This window comes from Hippocampus bargibanti, linkage group LG02, assembly GCF_051943395.1.
Source record: "Hippocampus bargibanti isolate YZ-2025 linkage group LG02, ASM5194339v1, whole genome shotgun sequence".
Classification (NCBI taxonomy): Eukaryota; Metazoa; Chordata; class Actinopteri; order Syngnathiformes; family Syngnathidae; genus Hippocampus; species Hippocampus bargibanti.
In genome coordinates, this window is record NC_142735.1 from 16,047,993 (window position 1) to 16,075,975 (window position 27,983).

Below are 27,983 nucleotides of genomic sequence, written 5' to 3' on the forward strand. Positions count from 1 at the left end.
AGCAACCCTCGACATAAAGTAGTGATTTTTTTGGTTGCTAAAGATTCATATGTCGCTGAAGATGACGTTTCCAATCATAGCAAGCACAAGACCGGTGTACTGTTTTAAGATGATCTGACTCTTGAGGCTCTTAACATTCATGGCATGTCATTAGCAGATAAACAAATCTCGAATCAAACTAAACTAAAATACACAAGCATGACACCTCTTCAGTTCAACATGGTTTATTTCATCGTTTATTCGTCATCATTTCTAATCATATGTAGGGTCATTTTTGTCCATTTGATTATCGCCCCCACCCCATTTTCCAGCGCTTCAAAAAATGGTCACTTGTACAATTACATAAACAAAGCCTCATGTCACAAATGGAGCTGCCAATGACAATAAATTACACTTCCATGCTTAAATTTCACAATGATACATACTTTATTTTTACTGGGTTAACCTGTAAATGAACAATAGATCAAGGTTGAATAAATACATTAAAAAGAGTTACAAAAGAATGTTTCTTAATTATAATTTAAGCAGAAACAGATCGCAGCAAGGGATTATTGTTGAGTAAAGCATATGTTATCCTTCTTGTGTAAAAATAAGGGCTAATTTAGCATATTTGATAGCACTGCTTAAACTAAAGCAAAAATCCAACAATAATTAATACTGACTATATTCTAGAAATACTCCATTAATTACAATTTTTTTTCATCATTTCACACATCTACTGAACTAACATCATCAACACACACGCAAAACAGGTTAATCGAGTACTCCAATGTCATCCACTCAGAGGTATTTTTTCACCTTGTTGCTGTTTAAGATACTTGAAAAAAAAACATAGTCACCAATCATTTTGTTTTCTTTCTAAATAATGGATACCAACATTCGTGTATTCGTAAACAGAATATAAAAATCTTTTCAACAGGCAAAAACAAAAAAAGGTTTCCAACTTTGCTGCTGTAAAATGTAAATTTCTCCACTGCGAGACTAATAAAGGCAAATCCAAATCAAAAAATGAGCAGAAACGTATAGCAAGATATAAGTAAAAGTATTCATAGTAAAACAAGAACAATTACAAGACACATCACATCTTCACTTTGTTTGACTGTGAAATTTACATTGAAATTTGCATTGCGTAAAATGTGTGATAATTAAATGCATTTGGAGGGGGTGTGATCATGAAAAGCAAATAAAACCAGCCATGTAACATTGTGTGATTTCTTTCCTGTGATTTCTAAAACAAAAAAATGTATTTATTTAAGAAATCATGGGATGTATAGACAAATGACATTTCAGAGCAAACGGCAAACAATAACCTAAATGAAAACGAAATGTATTTGGTAAAGTGGATGTGAGCCTATATATAGCATCTGTAGTCGTGTCTCTGACTGACTCTATAACTTGAATAATTAGCATCCACAAGGAATAATGTTTACTTGATGCTCAGACTCACAGTCATTGAAGACCTGGACATATTTTATCATATGTGCATATAATCCAATGTGGTGCATATCTGAAAGATTATGAGTGGGCATGCATGAATCTAATTGCAAGTCATGTGTAGATTCAGCTAAACCAATTAAGTTGTGAAGTACTTTGTACTTCCACCTCTCATCGACACCTGTATTGTAAGCATTCCTCCAAAATTTCAGTGAGGGTAACAGACTGAGATCATTCAAAACAGAATTGCAAAAAGAAAAAAAAAGAGAAAGGAGGAACGGAAGTGACTCAAAACTGTATAAGGCCGTAGATCGATAGACAAGTCAGGGCATCGCATCCATGAGTAATGTGGGTCTTTTCAGAGTGTGCTGTCTCCCTATATCTATTTTCAACAAGTGGTAGCCAGAGATTGGTGTATAGGAGGCTGGAAACAGCGAACATGCTCCACAGTGGAACTGTCTGTCTCCACTGCCTTCATGTACTTGTTCAAAATAGCAAAAATTTCATTGTTAAGGATCTGGTACTTCCTGATGCGGTCTGCCATCTTCTTCAGTGGCTGTGAAGAAGAAAATAGTGAACAGGTGAATTGCTGTTATTCAAGCAACTGGACAACATTAAAGACGAAAACACATGGTGGGTACTTAATTTTTGCAACAGCTACTGTGCACGTACCACATTTTTTATGATCTCATCCTTGCCATCTTGCCTTTGAACTTTAAGCAGGTGGTAGCAAAAGTCAAAGAGATCAAAACGACGCTGCTGGCCCAACAGAACAATGACAGCACAGCCGGCCCAGTTCAGGCCATCGCCAAAGCACTGCCTAAAGGACAAGGCACACAAATTATGCTACACTTCTTATTTACTGTCATTAATTACAATTGTGTGTGTGAGGAGTATTCCAAAAGTAACAAAATAATCATTGCAACAGGCCAATTGAGGTAGCCATGTTCCCTCTACATTACTGCTATAATCTCACCAATAGTAACGTATTATAACTATTTTTTTACCTTGTGATATCCAGACAATCAGCGCTTATCTTATCCCCAGACAAGCCACCTGCTTGAATTGATTCAGTGTCCAACTAGAATTTTTAAGTCATCGACATTTCACTTCACTCTGCCACTGCCACTGAGGTTTCTGTTTATATCCTACTTTTGTACACATTGGAATGCACTATCATTGGCTGGCTTCTCAATCACATTTGATGCATCACTAGATAAAATAAATGCCAGTCAATACCTTTGTATCATAAAGCAACACGGTATGCCAATGTACGGCACCTACCAAGTGTAAAAATAACTTTGCATTACATTTTTAAGGAACCGAGATACCAAAGTCGGTGACTCTGAAGGCTCAAAGGAGTGAGGTTTTTCAGGAATGAACACCCTCGATAATAATACTGTTAAGGCAACCGATCACTAACCAGTATTGTTAAGAGTCACAGTATCATTAATGGCTTATCAATACTCATCCATCACGGTGTGCACCCTGTAGTACCACGGAACACAGTGACAGTGCCCCATATTATATTTATTTCACAGATCACCAAGCTGTTTTGTGTATGTTGTTTTTCTTGTAGTGTTTTTCATGATATAGTTTTGTTTGTGTTTGCACATTGCCTCCGTCTGACATGGAAATTACATTCTCAACGCCGAGTGGCTGTCGGCAACAAGGGATGGACTGGGCAGACGTGGGCCGGCGCAATATATTGACAGCACCTTCCAGACAGACTGCCGATGCCCATCTTTGGTATTCAACGGTGTCTTTTTGGCATATTGACATTCATAAATCCTGTGTTACTCACTCTGCTGTGAACTCATGAGTGCCCACTGGAATGCAATACACAAACTGCATTGCACTCCAGAGGCGGTGGAACTCCATGCACTCATCCACATGCATCACACCGTTGGTGGGAGGAGGCCCGCGCCACACTCCGTCTTGCAAGAAGCTGCGGATACGCGTCAAGATGACCTCAAACATTGAAAGGCCGCAGCACAGGCGTTCTTTAGTCAGCAAATCTCCCTCACGTGCGATGGCAATTTGCTAGCAGAAAGACAAGACAATTTAATAAAATACATTCAACTTTGAATATATCAAAGAGTTTGCACTGGCATAAAAATACCTGAGGGGTTCCAAGCCTCTCAATTAGAGGCACCAGGTGGAGAGGCGCGTACTTTGCTTCCAGTCTTTTCATCCTCACTTCAAGACGCTCTCCCTCTACACATTACATAAACATTTGTCATGTCAAAAAATAATAACCGGTTCAATTTGAATGATTTTTAACAAAATATACCTTTGATGTATACTCTTGGGAGAATGTTTTGGAAGGGGGCAGCATGAAGAAGGTCACAAACTTCCTCTTGTGACTAATATTAAAAAAGGTCAACAGGATAAACTTGTATGAATGGGTTGTGATGCTTAAAAATATTTGAAGACTTGTGTAGCATGCAGGTAAACTATGAAGAGATGTTAATTTCTCATTCATCCTCCAAACTCTACTATCCAAAGTTTGTGCATGCTGTGTTAGTTAGATGTCTACATATCTGACAAATGTAATGCCCTTCGCATGTTTTGTGTGTGTGTGTGTGTGTGTGTGTGTGTGTGTGTGTGTGTGTGTGTGTGTGTTAACGTGTGTGTGTGTGTTTGGAAGTTCAGACAACAATAACATTTGGGTGTCAGTATCACTGTCTAGATCAGACGTGGGCAAACTACGGCCCGCGGGCCACATACGGCCCGTTAGGCTTTTCAATCCGGCCCGCCGAACTTGCCCAAATTATAGTACAGTGTCTAAAACTCATGACAAAAAGCTAGCGAACAACAGGGCAGACAACTGAAAAGTTGCCTGCCCCATTTTTCACAACTTGAAGCAAAATGAAACCAATCCCATTAAAAAAACATTGTCACTAAGTATAAAGTTTTTTTTAAAAATCAAGAATGCACCAACTACAAATGCTACCTTGCTTAATTTACGGCAAATGCGCATAGCTGTAAATTTTGCTACAGTAGTCGATTGCCATTGTGGTGCACAATGCAACGTTTGCATTGCTTCCTACGAGCCACTAAGCCCCTTTCATAAGTCTCACGTACACTTTACAGTCACGGTTTAATGTAAATTTACGTTTTGTAGCGTCACATATGTTGTTAGCTTCTTTTGAATCTTTCTTCTAGTCTTAGGTTCTTTGCATCTATTTTGGAAAATGACATGCAATTGCACGACTTTGTAACGCATGCGAAAGTCCGGAAGAAAGAAGCAGGCTTCTGATTGGCTGCCGAGCCGAGTATGCAAATTTCAACTGCAGGTAGTCTACGTTTGTGTGCTCGGCGACGGTACAGATGTTTTGTTAGTGCGTGAAGGCGAGAGCGTCAGTGAGGAGTTTGTTGAGCGCGCGGTCAGGACAAACCATCTATGATTTGGCGGAATTTAACACAAGTAGGTATTATTGAGCTTGAATATTTCGTTGTGTAATAATATGTTTTGAATGTTGAAAGTGATTCCATTTTTCAATAAATGTTGATTTCTTTAACTTTGCCCCTCCAATGAAAACCTATTAAAAACAGACGCAATCTTGATAAATCACAGTGCATATGTTATTTTAATCTATTTCCATTTCCTCCTCCAAGTATCTGCGAAATAGTATGTAAACGCCATATTCCTTGAGACAAATTTACCTGATCAGGGATATCTTTCACATTTGAAAGACAGTTAATAAATCGGGGTCTTACTGTGCTATGAGGTTTGTACACACTACATTTAAAGGACAACCGGCACCATTTTTTTGTGTTTCCCACTGACATCAGAAAAACGTTTTATAGCATCTAAAATACCCAAAACAGGCATTCTGATATTTTTAGTTAAATGAAAAACACCAATAAAAATGACTTCAAAATGAATCCGGAAATGGCCAGTTTCAGAAGGTCCCACCCCCTTGTTCGTGACGTCACGCCAAGACGTCTTGCCTTGCTCGAGAATCAAAACAATGGCTTCAGATTCGGAGAAGATGTTTTCTTGTTCTTGTTCTTCTGAAGAGGAAAGCATAAATGTTTGCAATTGATTCTAGGAGTCCTCCTATATCAATTCGAGCCGTCAAGGACAGAAATGTAGCACCCAGAAAAAGCAGAAGATTGCGCCCAAGCTCCGTTGGAAATGGGCTGATTTGTCAGCTGGGAATTTGTGTCAGCGAATATCAAATAGTTGTCTTGGTGCAACACACAACGATTCACCATGGCGTTATTTATGTGTTTTCCTTCTAATTTCACCATCAACACGGATCAACACGGATCAACATGGATCAACACGAAATTTTCAGACCAAACAAAGTACCCAAAATGCATTGTATGTCGCTTTCTCGGTCAGGGGCGGTCCAAACGTGACGTCACATGGGGATCGTCATCAACTCGAAAATAAGACTTCATGAATATTCAGCGCAAGTCTTAAACCGTAAACTATAGCTATATGCTGTGGAATCTTTGTAAAATACGCTCAGTCGAAGTCATTTGAAGTGATTTTATAGATTATGGACATAACTTGTTCGGAGTATTTCCGGCCCAAACACTCCCTCCAAATGCTCCTGGCCCGGCCCCTCTGTCAAATTTTAGAACCCAATGCGGCCCGCGAGTCAAAAAGTTTGCCCACCCCTGGTCTAGATAGCAGTGAAAATGTAAAACAAAAATATGGAATGAGTTGATGCAAGAGGGCCTGACACACAAGCTGAGTTCTAGCTTATCCTAAAAGCGGAAAAGTCCTTTCAAAAAGTTGTGATAATGGAACTATCGAAACTGTTTTGAAAGATTAATAATATATTTCAGCAAATCAGGGTGGTCATAACCTTTATGCAGATTTTAAATCAACTTTTACTCTTCTTTTAGCATGCGATGGCATTTATTGAAGGTGCATAAGCGAAACGAAATAAAACCCAAACGTTAAATAATGTCAAAGTGTGTGCATTTATGACAGGAGGAGTCATGCAGTAATAAAAGCAGGACACATGCCTCTATGTACATTAGGTATATTGAAATAAAACAGGATATCCACAGATGTCACCTATCTAAAAGGGTTAGTGTTTAATGCAAAAATTAGATGTTATGCAAACAAGACACATGCACCTCGGTCCAGAATACTTGCTCATCACATGACTGCAATAACAAGCTTCCAACAATGTGAACCAATTTTCTCCGTGGATGAAAAGCACATTGGGTTTCTTAAACAGTAGCTTGTTATTGTTTTATGAACCTTCACTTTGATCTCAGTTAAACCCACATTCATTTTTTCTAGGCCTGATATGATTTAAAACCACGTCATGCAAACACAGAAATAGAAAGAAAACACAGCAAGTCAAAGCAAAATGAGAGAAACGGAAAGAAAGAATTTATCTCAATGTTATTTAGACGGCTAGGAACAAAACCCAAGTCCTTACCACCTGTGGTTGATGCCAGCGTGTAATGAGAAATAGAATCATAATTTCAAGATTAAACTCACTGTAGCACTCAGAATGGGGCCTGAAAGACTCTGTGATAGCTTTCATTTTCAATCAAGTAAAAAACCTTTTGCCCCCACACTAATGACAAAACAAATATGCAGTCCCGTCTGGGGGATATCATAATACCATCTTAAACTGTCATGTCAGAAGCAGAGTTGTGATTTTACCAGAGCTTGCTCGATGAGCAGGCAGAAGAGAATGGCGTTCCCCACCTCCCTTAAGCTCTGGAAGACATCTGTCTTCAGCTCGGCATACTCAATTATATCCTTGAGCTGATGGTGGAAGAACTCCAAGATCCCTACAATCAAAGAAGGATGGAAATCTTGCTGTCGGCTCAATATTTTTATGACATAAATTACAAATAAATATTTTCTCCACACACGCTTAAAAATTAATGAGGTGTTTGGTACAGTAAAACGGTATACATGGTTACATAATATACTTTTACGGTATACATGGCAAACTCTTCTAACCTTGCGATGTTGAATCATTGAATCACTCACCAGGGGAGCCATATTCATGGCGGGGCAGGCGGCAGATTTTGGGCATGACTTCAATGAGTGTTTTTACGTACTGCAAAATTGTGCCCTGTAACTGAAGGGACACAAAGATGAACCGGGACACAAAGATGAAGTCATTTTGAGAGTCCACAAAAAAAAGATGGTGGGAACACGCTAACGATGGCCCAGGGGAAAATAACAAGGAATACCAAGCTCTTGACAATCTTGAGCAGCTCCTCCATCACAACAGCAATTCCTTGGTAACCAAGAAGACGACAAATGGTCTTGAAGTGAGGTGGGCCAACAAAGTTCCTGTACGAGCTGTATATGTGAGAGTAGGCAATGTTCAGAGGCTAGGGAGAAAAGAGGCAACAAAGAAAGGATCAGTGTCACTCGGCAAACTACATACAGACTCTTTCAATCTTTTTGAAAATTAAATTAAATGTATGTAAGACAAAGGCACACCTTGGACCCATACAGGTAATAAGGCTGCACGTTAGCTGGCTTGTCTCTCTGGGGCTCCTGGGTGAAAGGAATAGCCGTGCGTACAAATCTGAAAATAAAACAGACTCAAAACAGTTCAACGCTTTACCATTCAAAAACCGCATACCTGCAAGCAAGGACATACCGGTTCGTGGATCCGTTGTAGCAATAATTAGGGAGGAAATCAAAATTGAGCTCCCAAAAGACATGAAGCGTAATTCGGCCATAGGGAGCTGAAACGTTGTGATTGGCCTCACGGAACATTGCATCAAAGCTGTCCAAGGTCATGTGCTTGGACAAAAGCCGGTGGGTCAGTCTATTGATCTCCAGAAGCCACTCCAATTCCTGATGTCCCAAGTGCGACACAAAGGCTTGCCTTTAAAATCGGTAGCGAAAGTTGAGCTATTACCCCGGGGTACGATATGTGATCTTTACCACAATAGATGTTAGATCCTCGCTTTCAAAGCGGCTGATGGCATGATCCAGAGACTTGTACATGGCAGCAGAGATCCTCTGGGTGATAAGACGGTTCAGGTCAATGGAGCGACCCAGAAGCTGTAGCGCACAGAAGGAACGGAGTGAATAAATGAATACGATAACTGCATGGTTATATATTCAAATTGTTTTTAGTACCTGCACATGTCTCTGTTTAAGCAAGGTCTCATAGCGGTTTGAAGGGGGGTACGGTATAATCACCCCATAGTTTTTACACTCTGCACGGAAGCGCTTGTCAAGCAGGACACTGGGGGTAAGGGGCCCAAAAAAAACTCTTTATTGTTGCAAATTATTGTTCATAATCAAACTGAATTGGGCCAATTCACACTTCTTACCTTCCAGCCATTGCTTTATAGTATGCAAATATCTGGTCAGCCAATTTGTAGACAAACTGATCAAAGCAAAGGTTGACCTGTGAAGAAGGAGTAAACACTTTTATGACAAGAAACGTAAATTGAGTATACCATTAGACATTACCTCGGCCTCAATTTCATCATAAAGGAACTGCTTCTTGAACTTAGTAAGAGCATAGTAACCACTGTCATTGTACAAATCCAGAGGATACAGCACATACCTAGATGAATGAACAAAGAGTTAAACACAAACCATTTGGTTCGAAACACAATCTGACTTGATGAAGTCGGACTCACTCCATCATTGAAGGTTCCTTGGTCTCCAGGATGTGATCAGTGAGAATCCACGGCATAGACATCTCAATCGGGAACTGGATTCTTCGACCCATTGTTAGCTCAAGGAAGAACTCTCTAAACCAGAGTTGGGACAGGTCACAACACTGCTGCAGGGCCTCTGGACATTCAAAAGACATAACAAAGGAGGCATTTCTTCAAATCAATACAGACACATATGGTCGAATCATTTTGTTTGTCATTCCCACATTGTGTTATGTCAAATTTGTCAGCATTATAGCCATTCACACAATTAATATAAAACATAGTGACACACAAACATTACCAAAAGGAACGCAAAGAGAATATGGTATGTCAGGAAGACCTACTGCGGCATTATGGGGCCAAAGTGTTTTCTATTCATACTGTAGAACATTCGTAAGGTCAGAAGTCAGAGACAAGAGCCTCTGACTCTCAATCCTGGGTTGAGTACTTCCCAAATGTGTTCAAGGTCAAACTTGAAGTCAGCAAATCATCCGACCGGAAGAAATGAAAAAAAAGAGCCTTTCTCAAACTGATCACTCAGAGTTGGGCGCATACGAGTGTCCAAAATGGTAAACCGAATAATCGCGATTCAGGGGGACCGAGGGACAATGACCTCAACTTTCTGCACAGACATCTGATTGATGTCTGTGCAGGGAGATTGTCCTCACCACTGAAGTTGAGCAAGTGTGTGAAGAAGAAGGACTGTTTGTGGAAGTCTTCTATAGCTATCACAATGGGTCCATCCAGACTGCTGCGCAGGGTCTTTTTAGAGCCACTCTTGTCTGCAATCAATGACTCCAACATAGTGCGCACCATGTACAGCTGTTGGGAACACAAAGAGGGGCAATGAAGAAGAAAGAAGATACACGCTAGGCCATTTAATGAGATCGAAAATAAGACCAACTCTATTGTGATATTATACTGAAAACAATTTTAAGAGTGCAGATTTGTGTTCTTGCTCCAATTGTAATCATAGTCTTGATGAAAATTGAAACCACCAGGCGCAGTGTCAATTCTGGTATTATTTCTGTATTTAACATGTAAAAAAGACACACTATATTGTTGGATGCAGTCATGATAAAACTAGGGGGATGCCTTCCTAGCAATAACATCCCCCTTGCAATAACATTCAAAGATTTGGAACTGGTGCGTGCATAAGTATTATTAGACCACTATGGGAGAAAATGTAAGATCATTGGACATTCTTTGAGATTAATTAAATAACACAGGACTTTCCCTGATTGCATGTTGTGTATTCATTTCAGTTTCTTGTATTGATGATAACTTCAGTGAAACTTACTTGTGTGCTCGAAGGTCCCACAGCTCTGCGTGGCACCTTAATATCAAAACCACCTTTGGGGTCCTTCTCCCCCCTCAGACACGGATCATTTGGCGGTTCCCTTGCTCCTTCCCAGTCACAAACAGTTTTTCGAATGGCTTGAAGAACGCTGAATAGGAAGAAAATGGGCAGATATTCACAAGACCAGGTTGTAGGTTGTACTGCTGAACAAATGTTCTGTATATACCTAATGAGGACATTCTTCTTCTTGCGCACGGCTTGGCGCAGAGGCTCTCTGAGGGTCATCTGGGCAAAGTCCTGCAGTGCTGCATAGATGGTATTCCTGATTGCCTGATTAAACACGGACTCCATTCGGCCCATCAGGACCTGATTATACATAACGACATTAAAATGAGTACTAGCATCACACTTATACAGGGAAGAAAGTTTTGAATCGGTATCAACAAAAGATAAGAGTTGGTTTATGTATCAGAATCTGAGAAGATCCATATGTACTCTATACAAAAGGGCAAAAAGGCCATGCAAAAACCTTCCGCGGTTTTTCGCACCTGAAGCCCTTTAATCATGGCAATCACTTCCACCAGCGCAAACTTCTCCTCACTGGTGTAATTATATCGTGTGGCTCGTTCATACTCCTCTGCTGTGCCCGGACAGTCCTTGTTACAAAATTTATCTGTAGGGTGGACGAGTTTCCATGAATACTGAAAGAACCACAAAGGGTAGATTATTTGGAAGGTGCTTTTAAAAATACACATCCACTCACCGGTGGCTTCTAACACGTCATGTACACACACATGCTACAATCCAAGAGGAGATTAAAAAGTACTACTTACAACTTCCATGACATGTGTGCTCCACTTGGACAACAACTGCAGACCCCTCAGTGAAAGGTCAAAAAGCTCTCTGTACTCCTCATCTGATTTCTGACTGTCCAAGCCTGAGCCCGTCACTACTTCGCTGTTGCTATAGCGCGCCAACTCAGAAATAAAGCGAATGTGGTCCTCTCTGATCTGGACCATCTGCTCACATAAGTTGTACTGTGGCGAAATACTGCTCTGGGTGCACGTCCACCTGTGTGGGGAGTGACAATGGTTCAAGAATGAACAGAACCTGTTCATTTGAAAGTGTTTTTCATGGGTTTCTTACTTGGACTTGTTTTCCTCGTAGTGAGCACTTGTCTCAATATAGCGGGACAACTCTATCTGCATGTCTCCAAAGAGTGGCACCACTTGAAGCTTCAAAGCACAAGAAAGAAACTCTCTTCTGTTACGGTTGACTTTGGACAAAGTGAATACCGTAGTTTTAAGACTCACTTTAAAGAATTTGTCAATCTTGCTCAGGTTGATCCTCTTTTTGGCATCTAGTTTGTAGATATTACTCACATTCCCATCCATCAGGTAAAGGCCAAATCCCATCACCTGACACATAGACGTACATACATGTTATTTGAAGGTGGTGAAAGACAACCGCCAACCTCAAGTGCATGACTACATTCAAACGGCTGGTAGGAAAACATTCAATATGTGTACCTTGAGAAGCATGTGTTTCTCACTCGGAGTCAAATACATCTTGTTCTCATAATAATCTACACAGATGTTGACAATGTCAGCCAAAAGTTCCTCGTAACCTGGTATCACTTCTAGCTGTTGGTGCAGGCACTACACAAACACACAACAACAGAGGGAGCACACGCTGTAATATTCAAAGTTTATAAATAGTCACGTACAATTAGACATACACACTTTTTTTTGCAAAAATGGGATAGGGCATATAAACCAGTAACAAACCTGAGTGATCCTGTTGTGGTTGGCTAAGAACATGGACAGATTCTGAGATTCCTGGATGGATTGAGGGTCAGCCATCTTCCTCAGGAACTGAGCAGCCCTGAAAACAGTCTGACACATTAACCAGTGTCGCTTTTGGAAAAGCTAAAGCAGGAACGAGAAAGCTTGCACGTATGTATAGCACGGCACCTTTTGTAAGCAGAATGATCATTCTTTACGCTACACTTCATGTTTTTCAGTTCATCCAATACAGCAAACATGTTGATAAATTTGCCCAAAGTGAGTAGATAGGCCTCAGAAACAAAGTCTTTCCTTCTCTCAGCATGGCAGAGACGCTTGACTTCGCTACAGAAACGTTCTATGGCTTTCCGCTGAAGAAGAAAAACACATTGAAACCCATAAATAAGACAATATTTACAGGCATTTACTCTGATGGAAAGCAATAGATATAATTGTAGATGTGCATCCTTGAGACACTTGTGCCCTTATAGTTGCTCAAATTATCACTTCAAATGTCTTACTTGGAAGTACATAAACTTCATGAGCTTGGTGACTTCTGGCTCCAACACCTCCACTGTTTTCTCGTAGATCTCAACTCTGTTGGGTTGCTCGTTGCATTTCACCTAATAAACACCAGAGGGCGTAGTTACATATCTTGCCATTCTAACTAATACGCATATTAAATACATTGCGAGCATTTAAAATTGAGCGCCAATTAATTCAGGACCACAAGATAAATTGCGGCACTAAAAGAGGAACTCAGTGAAATATAAATCCTTCTTTTGTGTATTTTTTTTTGTTTCAAAGTGTTCTTTGGTTTCTTGATGTTCGTGCTGGCAGCCATTATAATAATACATTTAATTTCCAAGCGGCTTTCAGAACACCCAAGGACACTTCTCAATTGTAAGAACAATACACAGAACAATAAAATCATGTAACAGCAACTGTAAAAAGCTAAAAGAAGCTAAAAATAATTGCGGGCGAGCAGCGGCAGTCATTGAAAGGGGAACTTGTGGGTTGAACATGACAATACAGAATAATATACACCACAGTAGATTTCACAGTAAAGTCAGTGAAGTCAAAATAAATTGTGAGTCTCCCAATCAACATGTATCGATATCTAAAAATTACCTGCGGAATGGCTCGAGAGCAGCTTCTCCAAGTGTAAAGCATAACAGCATACTCATGTCCTTCCTCCAGCATTTCATTCTGCACAATGTGTCAAAGTAATAATGTGTTATTTCAACAGTGTGTTCCTCAAGCATGAAAAAAATGCTAGTCATTAATAATCACCCATCACGATACTAATAAAATAAAAATGTCCTGTAAACAAAGCTAATGACTATTACAATTTAGACCTCTTCAAAATTGACCTTTTTCTTCAAACAAATTGGAACTGATATTATTCCCAGTCTCCAAGGTCTAAATTAGCTAAATATACCAGTTATTGTGATCTTGGACCTTGGCTATGCCTGCCTCAAGAGCCATGCAATTTAATTGTTGAGGTTGATGCTATAGCATTGAAAGTGGTACCAAATGAAAGCTAATTTTCTTGCATATGGTAGTAACACATGAACACCTGTGTTAATTTTAATTAGTTTTAATGCACAAACATATATATTTTTTATGTTTGGAAAGGATGCCATCATATAATACATAACTTTATCTCAAAAATGTTACTCTTAATGCATGCATATAATTTATTATCACTAATTATGTTTTGTCTCTTCATTTCAGATTGTAAGTGAAAGCTGATTTGTTAAGATTTGTGAACTGCTGACAACATGGCATCTGGAATACAACTACGCTGTGGGAAAGTGGTCAGCGAAACAAGTGAACGGGATGAACCAACTGAAAAGAGAAGAAAGGTCATTCAGTGATGTGTATCTCATTCGGCAACCCAGCTCCAGCATCAGAGGCTCTCAACTTCCTACTAATCGCCAGGTGTTCCAGTATTTCCTGCATTTGAGGAATGATAATCCCAACAGTGACAATAGGTCTTTAGCCCATGATACAGTGGATGTCGTTTTGCCATTCTGGAATATGGCAAGGATTAAAACACTAACTGGACCAAATGCAGTCAATCGTTTCGTGATCCTCCATGAAAAGTACAGGAAAATTGTTAAAAACAAGGGAAGAAATAACAAACCAGAGGAAGAGAAACAAGCTAACTTTCTGAAGGACTTCGACAAGTTAATTGATATTGGAACAAAGGATGTTGTGGAGGAGATAAGAAGCAACAGGCTGCTCACAAAGGAGACCAAGGAAGAGGACGTCAATTTCTACTTGGACCAACAAACCAATCGCCTGGCAACACATGTGAGGTCATGATAAGGTGTTTGAGAAGAAGTCTAGAGAGAAAATCTTCCGAGAAGAAAGGGAAGAGAGAATGTTATCATAAATGACTGCTGCAGCAGCAGAAGTTGGGAAAATTTCAAGTGATGAAGACCCAGAGAACAGTCAAGGCTCTCGTACTAGTGAGGGTTCAGAATACACTGAGACAACACCAAGCTGTTCATCAAAACCAAGTACGATAACCTTACACTTTCCACACTCAGTTATGACCAGTGAAGAGATTTGTAGCACCGCAGATCGGTTGTCACTCTCTGACAACCAGACTACAGCCATTGTGTCTGCAGTGTTGGAAGGCAGGAGGCGCAGATCTTGATGACTTTGTTATATCAGCCTCTACTACAAGACGAGATAGGATAAACACTCATCATAATTTGTGCCAAAGTTACATGAATAAATTCAAACAAAGTCTGCCAGATTACTGCACACTACACTGGGATGGAAAACCTCTACGGGATGTTCTTGGTGAAAGATACCCAGTGGAAAGTCTTGCAGTGCTCGTCTCTGGTACTCCATAGTATGAAGAAGGGAAGCTGCTTGGTGTGCCCTTCATAGAAGGTCCCACAGGAATCCAACGGTGTAATGCTACATTGGAAATGATAGAAACATGGGGTCTCACAGACAACATTGTAGGCTTGCTATTTGATACCACAGCAAGCAACAGTGGCATCAACAAGGGTGCAGCGAAGCTTATTGAAGAAAAACTAGGCAAAAAGGTATTCTACTTCGCTTGTCGCCATCACATATCAGAGGTAATAATTGGAAGTGTATGGGAGGCTGTGTTTAGCAAGGGCAAGAGTCCTGACAACCCAATGTTCAGCAATGTGAAAGAGAAGTGGGACAAGTTGGTTAAGGACTGCTGAAGAGTTCTGGGCCTACTTGAACAAGACTTGAAACAGAATAAGACAAGCACAATTGCAGTCTTAAGCAATTTCCTTGAGGAAGCAAGTCCGAGGGCAGATTACAGAGAGGTGGCAGAGTGGTGCCTGATCCTGCTTGGTGGGGAACCTCCTTGAGGTATTCACTGGGCTAAGCCAGGTGCCATTCACCAAGCCCGCTGGATGGCCAGGAACATTTACTGTATGAAGATGCTCATGTTTTCCAAGGAACTAAAATGCAACACGGACACTATCTTCAAGCTGGAGAGGATGAACAAGTTCCTGGTATTATTCTACACCAGCCACTGGGTGACCACCACATCTGGATGCACCTATCCATGACCTCCAGCTTATGAAGAACATGCTGCAATACAAGCAGCATGACTATGAACTGGCAACCTCTGTTCTTAAGAAAATGAACAACCACCGCTGGTATCTGACCCAGGAACTAGTGCCATTCACCTTGTTCAGTTCACATGCCAGCATGACCAAGTCGGCAAAAGAGAAGCTCGCAGTCAAGCTGTCAGAAACAGAGAAACCTGAGTGTTTCCTGTCATCGAGGCAGCTACAGTTCTCACAGACATGGTAGGGCCAGAGTCTCACTTTCTTTTGACTTCACTTTCTTCGAGTGAAATGTGACTGGCTCACTACTCCTGCTGACACCTGGGAAGATAATGACAGCTACAGGAATGCACAGAAGTTTGTGAGGTCAGTGAAAGTGACCAATGATGTGGCTGAGAGAGGTGTGAACCTAATGAGTGACTTTGCAACTCAGATCACAACTGACCCAGTGCAAAGAAGCTGCTTACGACAAGTTGTGGAGTATCACAGTTTCAAAAAAGTCACATTGAACAAGTGATAATACATGTATTAGTAACATCCAATCTGACAGTTTCTTATGCAATATATGTGTCAGTGCAGTGCTATCATACTACCAAACTGATTTTTTTGTAGTGTCCCAGCTGTTTGTGCATTAAAATTTGCTAAAATTTACACGGGTGTTCATGTGTTTTATTGTGCTTACCACCATTTTAAGAACATTTTATTAGCCTTCATTTGGTCCCACTTTCAATGCTATAGCATCAACCTCTGGAAAGCTACAATGAAAATAAGGACATAATATCCCAAATTTTGCAGCGTTTTTGAAGAACGTCAACAATAAAATTACATTGCTCTTGAGGCAGGCATAGCCAAGGTCCAATTTAGACCTTGGAGAATGGGAATAATATCAGTTTCCATATGTTTGAAGATAAAGGTCAATTTTGAAGAGGTCTACTTATTCCATTAACAAGTGAACTAAAACAGCCTCAACATATTTACACGAAAACAGCAATGTGGATTTATCAAACCAATACAAACAGCTGAGCAATTGTTTTGCTTGTAGTTTGTCAGTTGCACAGATCATTTTGACAAGTTATTGTTGAAAATTTTATTGTGTGCAGGTTTGTATGTAATCTCCAATGTCTTCATAACAGCACGTTCTTCTCAGATGAGTAACATGCTCCACAATGAATGGCCACGTATTATTAATATTTTAGCAGAGGAACATTCCATTCAGAAATGCCCTCCATTCAGAAATAGGTGAGACAAGTTTCTCAATCCCACTCGTTCTATCATCCTCAAAATAGACTAGCTTCTGCCAAAGTCACACTTGTTGATGAAATAGACTTGCATATAGCACAACTTCCCCTATTTGTTAGTCGTTTCACACTCGTCCCCCTCGCAACATTATTCATGGAGGAGGAAGTTGAATGGAACTATGCTCTGTTGTAATTTTTGGCTGGACTAAGAACCAAAGAGTTGGCCGTACTAATCCAAATGGCAGAGCAGTCATATTGAACCATTTGAAAATACAAAGCAGGTCTCACCATACTGGAGTGGACTGTAGCTTGCTCAATATAACGAGCAATGCCAGTCACAAATGCATTCCTATCTTCAAAGTTGGTATCAAAATTGGCCTGGAGACAAAGGGAGAAATTACTGAGGACAGGAATATACATTGACACTTGCTGGACAGGTGAGAGTCTAGGTGGGTTTTACCTGGTACATGATGGAGGAGGGAGGGGGTTCAATGCATGGCTGCTGGTCTGGTAGGGGCAGCTCCTCCAACAGGTCCACATTGGACAGGGCATCTTCAAGCGTCACGTGGGTCGTCATGGTTACAATGCCTCACTCACATCACACTTAAATCTGAACAATGAAAGCAGAACATGAGATGAATAACGATTAAATAGGCAGAAGAATGATGGCACTTGAGTAAAGGAGATGTATTCTGCAACTTGCCTACCATACTGTATCTGTGACGTGCTTTTGCCAAAATACCCAAAGCAACAACCAACAAATGCAGAATATGGCTTTTTTTTACAATGACAAGGGCCTCAGGAACGACTGCCACAAATGCATCCATCTCTACAGTGTGGCCACCGTCTCTCCGCAATTTGTTTGGGGACTGACTACCACCATCGCTAGTAACTGTCTGAAAGGATAGCAAGCATGGACATCAGAGACTTGTGTTGAAGGAAGTTCTTACATTCCCCGCATTGCCTGGAAAGGAAACAAAAAGGTTTCCAAAGGCTGCTCTACTGCGTAGTGATGCTTGTCAGTGAATTTGCCTCCTGTGACAAGAGGAGGGACTGAGAAAGGTCCTGTAGTGCAATTCTGTAACTAGTTGAATTCTGCGTTGATTTCGTGCGTGGGCATCTACCGGTTTTTCAGGAAAATTTTGGTCTCCATATCCAATTTAAAGCACTGGGACCTGCAGCTAATAATACCAAGTGTCTGTAGAAATGTTTATTTATGGCTGAATTTAGCTGCTATGATGTTTAAGCAGGTGCATTTTGTAGACCAGAAATCACCAGAAATTAAAGCAATTATATAATAAGCAAGTCTAGGTATGTCAATTTGTTATCTAAACATCTTTGTCTCTGTCCTTGTGCCTGCATCTGTATCATCCCCCTTTTAAACACAGACATTCACAGCAATACAATTCTAAACTAACCAGGAAATGTTTTTTTTTGTCGAGGAAAATCTACATGAAGACATTCAATGAGAAATATGGGAAACGTTGTGACACGTGTCCATTGAAAAATGATTTTGTGTACTATACAGTATACTGTTCGTTTCCCATTATGCATGTACAATCACAATGTCTTGATCACTGTTAGAAATGTAGAGCTTCTCTTCAGAAAGTGCAATGAGCACTTGCCCTCTTTTTCTCATGACAATCACCAGCACAACTGAAGCAGCATGTATAAGCTCTTAATGCTCATCATGGGTCTTTGGAAAATGTGTGTTTACATCAGACCGGGCAGACAAAGTTGACAGGGCCAATAATCGGATTAATATGCACAGCCGGAAGCGAAAAGAGGAGTGAAAGAAATGTGCCAGGATAAACAATTATGTGTGACTATACTTTGACTCAGAGTTTATCCTTGTCCAATGGTACAAAGTACTGCAAAACACAACTGTGGTAACATATAGAGTCGAGTGAAAATTCACACCCAAATTTACACTGTCACTAAGTGGGAACCGATCGCATGATGCCCGCACACGAGTCAGGTGAGTCCACGACTACACCATTAGAGGCCCTACATAAACTCAAATGTAGGTCCTTTACATTCATTTTACATGTGTTATTAAGTTTCAAAGTAATAATGCAGTTGTTCCAAATATAAAATAACAATGTGATATGAACACACAATTGCATATCCTGCCCATATACGTATATTACAGTTTAATAGTCCAAACACAGCCATTTAAAGCAGGAGTTGGCTGAATAAACTTTCTCACCCTATACATTATTGTGTGTGTGTGTGTGTGTGTGTGTGTGTGTGTGTGTGTGTGTGTGTGTGTGTGTGTGTGTGTGTGTGTGTGTGTGTGTGTGTGTGTGTGTGTGTGTGTGTGTGTGTGTGTGTGTGTGTGTGTGTGTGTGTGTGTGTGTGTGTGTGTGTGTGTGTGTGTGTGTGTGTGCATGCGTGCGTGCGTGTGCGTGCGTGCATGTGTGTGTGTATACATAGCAAAGGGCCTCCCTCTTCGTAATAGAGTTTATATGGGCTATTGGTTGATTTTGTGTTTTTTGATGAACTGTATTGATGAACTTTTTTTGCAAAGGTTTTAAGAATTAAAAAACATCTTTATGAGAGAGGAACCAGAAATTATGTTTCCTACACTAAATTGCATTGCATCAAGAGGTCGAAAGAAATAAAATCATCTGGAGATAGATACATTTTTGAGTACAGTGTACATCTACTGGGCTATATAAATCATTGGGATTACAGATGCTCTGTAGCCCCACGAATCCTCAGTCTTACGAACCGCACACTTCCGGGAATAGCGCCTCTACTCATGAAAGTATCAGTCAAAAGGTGTGAGGAACAGACACTGCAAACAAAAACAGCTAAATGAAACCAAGATAACAAGGATAACATCCTTAAACGCCAGTAATAAATATATGTACTGTATTGTTAAATTCATGGCTCTCTGAGAATGAAAATAAAAACTAAATATAATTACGAACAAGGATGTTGATCTGTCGTGCAGAGAACTGAGGCTGTGTCTGTTATCAGGCACTCATCAAGAGGACACAGACTGAGTGAAAGTGTGTCAAGTGTAGGGTGGCACGACTGAATGGAATCCCCTGCCCCGGGGTTGACTTTGTCACATTGATTCATGCTCACCAAACAAAACCAATCTAGAGCATTTCAAAACCCATGTTCCAGCAAAGTCTGCGAAGTGTTGGCTCGTGTCACCTGATCACATCAATGACGCGTTTTTATTTTAGACCATTAACAATTGCCACCACAAGCTTGTGTGAAAACAAACCTGGTTCGCATGACCAACTTTCCCATGTAGGAGAAGGGATGAGGGCAAAACAAATCAAAATCATCATGGTATGGAAAGGAAGTAAAAACGAGCAGGCAACATTGACCCTAAAACCGAGAATGTGTGTGTTTTGCCTAGTTTTGTTTTGTTCCTGGACTTAAAATCTGATTTTGCAATTTTTTGAATAAATGTTTATGTACTTCCGGACAATGTGCTGGGTAAATCTATTTTATATGGGAGTAAATTTAAAATTCGGTTCCAAGTGCTCTTCCAGAACACTTTCTTTGAAATACTGCCATTGGTCAACGATACGCAAAAAAAAAAAAAAATGTTCACACACATAGATCGCAAGATAACGCAGTTTTTTTTTTTTTTTTTCTGTTTTTATTTTTTACTTCAATGTCACCTTACAGGCTCCATATTGAGGTGTATGCAAGGAATATGCATTTGCTTGTGGTTTACAATTGTGGAGTGCAGTTGTTAATAAGAGTCACTCTTTTATTGGTGTAGTTTTGCCCATTTTTAAGCAATATGTGATAGAAACCTGTTTTAGCTTAGCATCTCAATACCCAATTGTGTTTCATTTTTATCAATACTTTCCTGTGATGGAATTTTATGAATGCATGACATTTTTGTAATGTGGATTTTATAATGTATGGTTTTGCTCTCCAATTGGATGTGATGGTGATCTTTAGAAGAACTCCAATTAATAAAAATGCCCAATTTTTAGTGTGTCAAAATCTACGGTTGCCATTGGCTGGCAACCAATTCAGGGTGTCAGTAAGCGAATACTGGATGTCATTTGAGCATCAGTCACAGGCCTGCAGGCGTGTCACCATGAGAGCAGTGGAGCCTTTCCAATGGTGACACCTCGCTCACTCTCACATCCATGCTGAGCATAAAATGAGGAGTCATATATCAACTATTTTATGCAACACCCTGGCGGGTTTTCCTCCATTTGAGAAGCTGGTGAAAAGCGTGTGGCCTGCATCACTCATCCGTGCACTTGCCACACTCTCATCACCGCACCCATCTCAAAAGCTACGATGCCGCTGGAAGCTAACGGGAATCCCGAGTGAGGGATAAATGAAAAAGAACCGTCCACTATCAACAACGCCCAACCACCTTTAATACACTAAATGTGTAAACGATGATAAATACCGATAACGATGCACTATGTGAGCAGGAAGTGAGGCAGAAAGGGAGCTCACATCACCAGCGAGCCCACGTTCATCTTCGAGGCTCCATCCATTGCCGAGTCGGCACGTACCTGCAAATCTCATCTCCGCCCGACAATACGGGAGGAAGGACCGACAGTGCAACGCCGATTTGACCTCTTCACCGCCTTGAACACGTCTTCAGATTCGACCGGTGCTCTCAATTTGCCCCAGAGCCTCACCAGCTATAATCCATCCGACACAAAGAGCAGAAAATGGCTGCAAGTGCAGTTTCTTAAAGGGACAGTCACTCTGGCGCCGACGTGATCAGTTTGACAGTGAGTCCAACGTGATGCTTCGCGGTCACCATCACCCGCACCCACTCACACAAAATCAGTTTAAAGCAGACTGCTGTACAAATGACAATGTTTAATATTGCAATACTAGTTTTGATAACTTGGCACAATGGCTTTTCAGCACACAAATAAGTTTTCATATTTTATTAATTTGAATTGAGTTTGCACTGACAAAAACATTTAGTTTTTAAGAGCGACGTCATATTGCTTGTTTTTTTTTTATCATTTTCTTATACAGTTAATGCTGTGAACTAAAATACAAAAAAAATCAAATCAGAACAATCGAAGAAATACACATTAGGTTTGTGTGCGTATGTGTGTGTGCGTGGGTGCATGTTCGTGCGTGCATGTGCATGTGCATGTGCATGCGCGTGAGTCTGGGCAGTGGGCAGTGGCAGGTCGGTTTGATCTGTGATCTGTGATGGGGTTAGGCGTCCCAGCCACCACGAATCTCCCTGTCGAAGTGAGCATGCCACAAAGACTGTAGGCTATTGAATGAAGGCCTGTCTGCCTACGCATGTAAAGCCAGGACCCAGCAGATTGCGCGGAGGAAACCACTAGACTGGTTCAACGGGCATGAAGGTGGACCCAGCAAAGCGTTGTACAGCGCAAGTGCGGCACAGTGAGACACGTAGAACACTGTGGTCATCCACGGCATCCCGACCCATCCCCAGCCGTCTTGACTCTAGCCCAGGGGTGGGCAAACTTTTTGACTCGCGGGCCGCATTGGGTTCTAAAATTTGACAGAGGGGCCGGGCCAGGAGCATTTGGAGGGAGTGTTTGGGCCGGAAATACTCTGAACAAGTTATGTCCATAATTTATAAAATCACTTCAAATGACTTTGACTGAGCGTATTTTACAAAGATTCCACAGCATATGACTATAGTTTACGTTTTAAGACTTGCGCTGAATATTCATGAAGTCTTGTTTTCGAGTTGATGACGATCCCCATGTGACGTCACGTTTGGACCGCCCCCGACCGTGAAAGCGACATACAATGCTATGGGCGTTGTACATACTACATTTAAAGGACAACCGGCACCATTTTTTGTTTTTGTTTCCCACTGACATCAGAAAAACGTTTTATAGCATCTAAAATACCCAAATCAGGCAGGCTGATATTTTTAGTTAAATGAAAAACACCAATAAAAATGACTTCAAAATGATAGTTTGAACACTACAACCCAATTTATTAACTTTCAAATGTGAAAAATATCCCTGATCAGTTAATAAATTTGTCTCAAGGAATATGGCGTTTAGATACTATTTCGCAGATACTTGGAGGAGGAAATGGAAATAGATTAAAATAACATATGCACTGTGATTTATCAAGATTGCGTCTGTTTTTAATAAGTTTCCATCGAAGGGGCAAAGAAATCAACATTTATTGAAAAATGGAATCACTTTCAACATTCAAAACATATTATTACACAACGAAATATTCAAGCTCAATAATACCTACTTGTGTTAAATTCCGCCAAATCATAGATGGTTTGTCCTGACCGCGCGCTCAACAAACTCCTCACTGACGCTCTCGCCGTCACGCGCAAACAATACACGTGTACCGTCGCCGAGCACACAAACATAGACTACCTGCAGTTGAAATTTGCATACTCGGCACAGCAGCCAATCAGAAGCCTGCTTCTTTCTTCCGGACTTTCGCAAGCGTTATAAAGTCGTGCAATTGCATGTCATTTTCCAAAATAGATGCACAGAACCTCAGCCCAGAAGAAAGATTGAAAAGAAGCTAACAACATATGTGACGCTACAAAACGTAAATTTACATTAAACCGTGACTGTAAAGTGTACGTGAGACTTATTAAAGGGGCTTAGTGGCTTGTAGCAAGCAATGCAAACGTTGCATTGTGCACCATGATGACAATCGACTACTGCAGCAAAATCTACAGCCATGCGCATTTACCGTAAATTAAGCAAGGGAGCATTTATAGTAGGTGCATCCTTGATTTAAAAAAAAAAACTTTATACTTTGTGGCAATGTTTTTTAATGTGATTAGTTGTCTCATTGTGCTTCAAGTCGAGAAAAATGGGGCAGGCAACTTTTCAGTTATCTGCCCTGTTGTTCGCTAACTTTTTGTCATGAGTTTTAGACACTGTTTGTACTATGATTTGGGCAAGTTCGGCGGGCCGGATTAAAAAGCCTAACGGGCCGTATGTGGCCCGCGGGCCGTAGTTTGCCCATATCTGCTCTAGCCACTGGATTCAGATCGGCTGGGACGAGAGAGTGAGGCAGATGACATTGCGCAACTCTCCTTCACTTTAATCAAACTCACACGCAAGTTATCTTCACCACCACTGAAGATGGCCATCTCTTGTCAGAGGACGAACACAATGTGTGTGTGTGTGTGTGTGTGTGTGTGTGTGTGTGTGTGTGTGTGTGTGTGTGTGTGTGTGTGTGTGTGTGTGTGTGTGTGTGTGTGTGTGTGTGTGTGTGTGTGTGACTGTGTGTGTGTGCGTGACTGTGTGTTTTGAATGTTTGCTTGAAATGTACGATGTAGCGATGTAAATTCAAACCATGTGACTGAATACAGGGCAATGAAAGTGCAAACGGGGTGATCCATCCATCCATCCATCCATCCATTTTCCGTACCGCTTATTCCTCATTAGGGTGGCGGGGGGTGCTGGAGCCTATCTGAGCTGTCTTCGGGCACGAGGCGGGGGACACCCTGAATTGGTTGCCAGCCAATCGCAGGGCACACAAAGACGAACAACAGTCACTCTCACACTCACACCTGGGGACAATTTGGAGCTCTCAGTTTGGGGGGAGCAGAGGACTACTCCCTGTGGCTCCGCTGATTGTTCCTATTATCCTGACTAATGACTGGCCTGGTTGCTCCACTTTCGGTATCACGTCATCAGCATTACTAAACCTATGTTGCCTAAGTTGCCTAGGCTGTTGTACGAACGACCCAAATTGAACCTCTCACCACCATATCGATGTAGTGAAGGATTTAGCTGTTTTATGAAAATTGCTTCTTTGACTCCCCTTTCAAACCATCTATGTTCTTTCGCTAAGATTTTAACCTCATTGTCGTGAAATGAGTGGTTGCTAGCTTTTAGGTGCATATGTACTGCTGATTGAGGGTATTATCCCTTCGATGATGATCTTTTTTTGAGAATTTGTTTCGTCTCCCCAATGTATTTGTTGGGGTAATTCGCTATATGAACATTTTTAAAAATCTTTTTGCATCGTTTATTATTATTATTATTATTATTATTATTATTATTATTATTATTATTATTATTATTATTATTATTATTATTATTATTAAAAGAGGGAATAGAAATAACTGCTAAATGTGGGCGGCCCGGAATGTTTAGCATGCAGAGGTCGTGAGTTCAAGACCCGGTCCGGCCTCCCTGTATGGAGTTTGCATATTCTCCTTGGGCCCGCGTTTTCTCTGGCACCTCCGGTTTCCTCTCACATTCCAAAAAAAGTGTGAGCGGCGGGTGGTTGTTTGTCTCTGTGTGCCCTGTGTGGCTGGCAACCAATTCAGGGTATCCCCCACCTAGTGCCCGAAGACCGCTAGGATAGGCTCCAGCACCCCCTGCAACCCTAATGAGGCATAAGCGGTCTGGATAATGGGATGGATGGAAGGATAACGGATGAATGTTTTGCATCCACTTTCCATATGTTGTGGTTCAACAGTGTTGAAGTGAGGAAAGCTTGTGCAACAGCAATGTGAGGGATGGACGATCCACTGGTTTCTAAGAATGAAGGCATGGGAGAAAAGTAAATGCACGACTGTTATTTGTGTGTTTTTTTTCTACACTATACCATATATCAAATTCCGTCTCCCACTTCTTTCCAGCACCACTCCATAAGCAGATAGCTGGCCTCTGGGGCCAGTCGTGGCTTAAATAGCCTCATGCCAGCATTCATTGATTCTACTACCAGAGTATTGGATTGGTTCTCATAGGGAAGGCGGACGTCTGTGTAGACTTCCCACATGAGAACACCTAAAGGTATGATGCGACATTCATATTAGTTGGTTGACAAAGCAATCATGAAACTTTGAAAAGCTGTGCTCTGAAACATCGCATACGTTGGTGAATAAACAGTCGGTATGTAAAGACAGTGTAGACCACATTTTTACTAAACTCAATGGTACACTAGAAAAGTGTCCGCAAAGCAATATGTTTATTAGATGTGAGCAAATTTGGTTGAAAGATGAGGATTCACACACATTTTTTTTGCCCACAAAAATGCTTGATCAAATGAAATCTGACAATTTAGCTTAAATTTGTCAGTCATTTTAATCCATCCATCCATTCTCCGATTTGGTTATCCTCATTAGGGACGCAAAAGGTGCTTGAGCCTACCCCAACTATATCAAGCAATTAACATTTATGTGCCGGATTTTCAAGGCGCACCCAAAAGCCTTCATTTTCTTCAATAGATGACCCCGCGTCTATACGCAAGTGCACCTTATATGTGAGGAAATATTTAGCCACAACAGGTCTCACAACGACTCAATTTCCTCTGTGAAGGAAGTAGTGTATAAACCCAGTCTCAGTGTCCTTGAAGAGTCTGCGCACACATACTGCACCGAATTACCTTTTGACGGACCATCAAGTTCCTGGGAGTAGCCGCCTAATTGAGTGATCGGATGTCTGAGGCGTGTTATCAGACCTTCCAGGAACATACAGACACACACACACACACACACACACACTCACTCACTCACTCACTCACTCACTCACTCACTCACTCACTCACTCACTCACTCACTCACTCACTCACTCACTCACTCACTCACTCACTCACTCACTCACTCACGCGCACACACACACAAACACACTGGCTCTTAGAAAAGAATTTGATTTGCTTGAAGGCTTGAAACGGGAACATTCACCTTTCTGCATTACTCATTCATTTTAAAACACTAGCAGGTGAAATACAAAGAGAGCTGCATATTTACCAGCAGTATTGTGTTGGTGGTAACGGATCAGTTCTGGAATAGTGCGAAAGCGATACTTCTCAGCCAAGTAGAAAGAAGACTCCCCTGTTTCTGTTCGCCTGATTTGGTAATGTTTCACACATGGTTCTTTCACACCGTTCGTTCTGCGGGGGAGATGCTGAAGAGATCCGTTGCATGTAGGCAAACAGTATTACGGTGCGACTGCGTCATTATGATGAGACTGTTTTACAGTAAAGCTGAAATTACCCCAGTGCTTTGGTGAATACTGACACTGTGTAGACGCCCGTCTGTCTTGAATTATGAACCATGAGAGCACCTTCTTTTCCCTAAATAATTAACACACACACACACGCACGCACACACAGACGCACACACACACACACACACACACACACACACACACACACACACACACACACACACACACACACACACACACACACACACACACACACACACACACACACACACACTTTAAAGTGTTATCAATCAGGCCTATCCAACATTGTTTTAATTGCTCGGGTTCAGAGGCTTCAAGAAATCGGCGCCGCGAGAGTGGCTGCCTTTCCAGCAGCTCCTGTGTTTTTCTTTTCTACTTTTATTTCTTTCATAACTTTGCTGCTGTGAAATGTAAATTTCTCCACTGCAAGACTAATAAAGGCAAGTCCAATCCAATCCAAACCAAAAATCAATAAAAGACATCAAATGAGATCAAAGCAATTTGCATTGCCTAAAAGCCTGAAAATCCGGTTCTAAACACGCTCACCTTCTTTCAAAGCTTGCACCCACCTCAGACGACAATCATTGTCTGGAGCAAAAATATAGAGGAAATGGTTGCCGTGTAACACCTGCAGATCTTTGTGTACGAGAATCAGCTTGATTCTTCGTTAATTCTGCTGTTTAAGTGATGATTTGACAAATGTGAACCTCACCTGGAAGGGGTATTTGTAGTCACACGGAATAGGGAGGTCGGTAAATACTGTCTCCACACACTTAATAATGCATTACCTGATGAAACCTTTCAGTGTTGACTTTCTCTGAAATCAAAATAGCTTTATACTCTATGTCTATGCAGTCAAAATAAGACTAGAATTTCAGTCAAATGTCGGAAGGCCGCCGCAAAAACTTGGAATGCCTCAAATGATCATAAGTATCTTTTCAAATAAACAGTTACTCTGTAAATACCTACACCAGGGCAAAGCTCATATACTTCAATTCTTGTGTGTACAGCACACAAAAAATCTCCTCTTGCAGTTGCACGGAGAGATTCTTTTTTTTTTTTGCTGTGATTTTTTTTATCATGGTACCATCAAAAATCACTCTCAAGGACATGGT

The 27,983-nt window shown here is 41.0% G+C and overlaps 2 protein-coding genes across 3 annotated transcripts; both read right to left on the reverse strand.

Annotated features, from left to right (window-relative positions):
• Positions 1 to 220: 220 nt before the first annotated feature.
• cyfip2 (cytoplasmic FMR1 interacting protein 2) lies at positions 221 to 21,626 on the reverse strand. Of its 2 annotated transcripts, XM_088989626.1 has the most exons (30): positions 21,466 to 21,626; positions 17,415 to 17,564; positions 17,243 to 17,332; positions 13,276 to 13,353; positions 12,666 to 12,767; positions 12,334 to 12,515; positions 12,148 to 12,244; positions 11,890 to 12,018; positions 11,674 to 11,778; positions 11,507 to 11,595; positions 11,194 to 11,431; positions 10,909 to 11,061; positions 10,587 to 10,726; positions 10,361 to 10,508; positions 9,729 to 9,882; positions 9,040 to 9,196; positions 8,867 to 8,963; positions 8,725 to 8,801; positions 8,528 to 8,636; positions 8,330 to 8,449; positions 8,040 to 8,239; positions 7,877 to 7,964; positions 7,621 to 7,764; positions 7,415 to 7,505; positions 7,079 to 7,209; positions 3,728 to 3,800; positions 3,557 to 3,651; positions 3,239 to 3,477; positions 2,107 to 2,254; positions 221 to 1,990 (listed from the first exon to the last, which is right to left on the reverse strand). In XM_088989626.1, the coding sequence occupies exons 2-30, from the start codon at positions 17,529 to 17,531 to the stop codon at positions 1,823 to 1,825; spliced, it is 3,759 nt and encodes a 1,252-aa protein (XP_088845752.1). In that variant the 5' UTR covers positions 17,532 to 17,564; positions 21,466 to 21,626; the 3' UTR covers positions 221 to 1,822. The 2 variants fall into 2 exon arrangements, with proteins under 2 accessions (XP_088845752.1, XP_088845753.1); XM_088989627.1 differs by lacking the exons at positions 221 to 1,990; positions 2,107 to 2,254; positions 3,239 to 3,477; positions 3,557 to 3,651; positions 3,728 to 3,800 and adding an exon at positions 5,716 to 6,851.
• A 3,742-nt stretch (positions 21,627 to 25,368) lies between these two features.
• Positions 25,369 to 27,980, reverse strand: itk (IL2 inducible T cell kinase). The gene is given in 10 exon segments (XM_088991255.1): positions 25,369 to 25,434; positions 25,529 to 25,686; positions 26,285 to 26,359; positions 26,649 to 26,791; positions 26,895 to 26,985; positions 27,415 to 27,496; positions 27,581 to 27,685; positions 27,840 to 27,881; positions 27,884 to 27,934; positions 27,936 to 27,980. Coding segments are annotated over 10 exon segments (858 nt in total).
• Positions 27,981 to 27,983: the final 3 nt, after the last annotated feature.

What these genes read in the sequence shown, in the direction of transcription:
- cyfip2 (XM_088989626.1), bottom strand. Translation starts at nt 17,531, where the DNA reads ATGACGACCCACGTGACGCTTGAAGATGCCCTGTCCAATGTGGACCTG. An exon ending in CTACAGTCCACTCCAGTATG is followed by an intron (nt 13,354 to 17,242) that starts GTGAGACCTGCT and finishes CACATTGTGCAG; the next exon opens with AATGAAATGCTGGAGGAAGG. An exon ending in ATGAGATCATAAAAAATGTG is followed by an intron (nt 1,991 to 2,106) that starts GTACGTGCACAG and finishes TCTTCTTCACAG; the next exon opens with CCACTGAAGAAGATGGCAGA.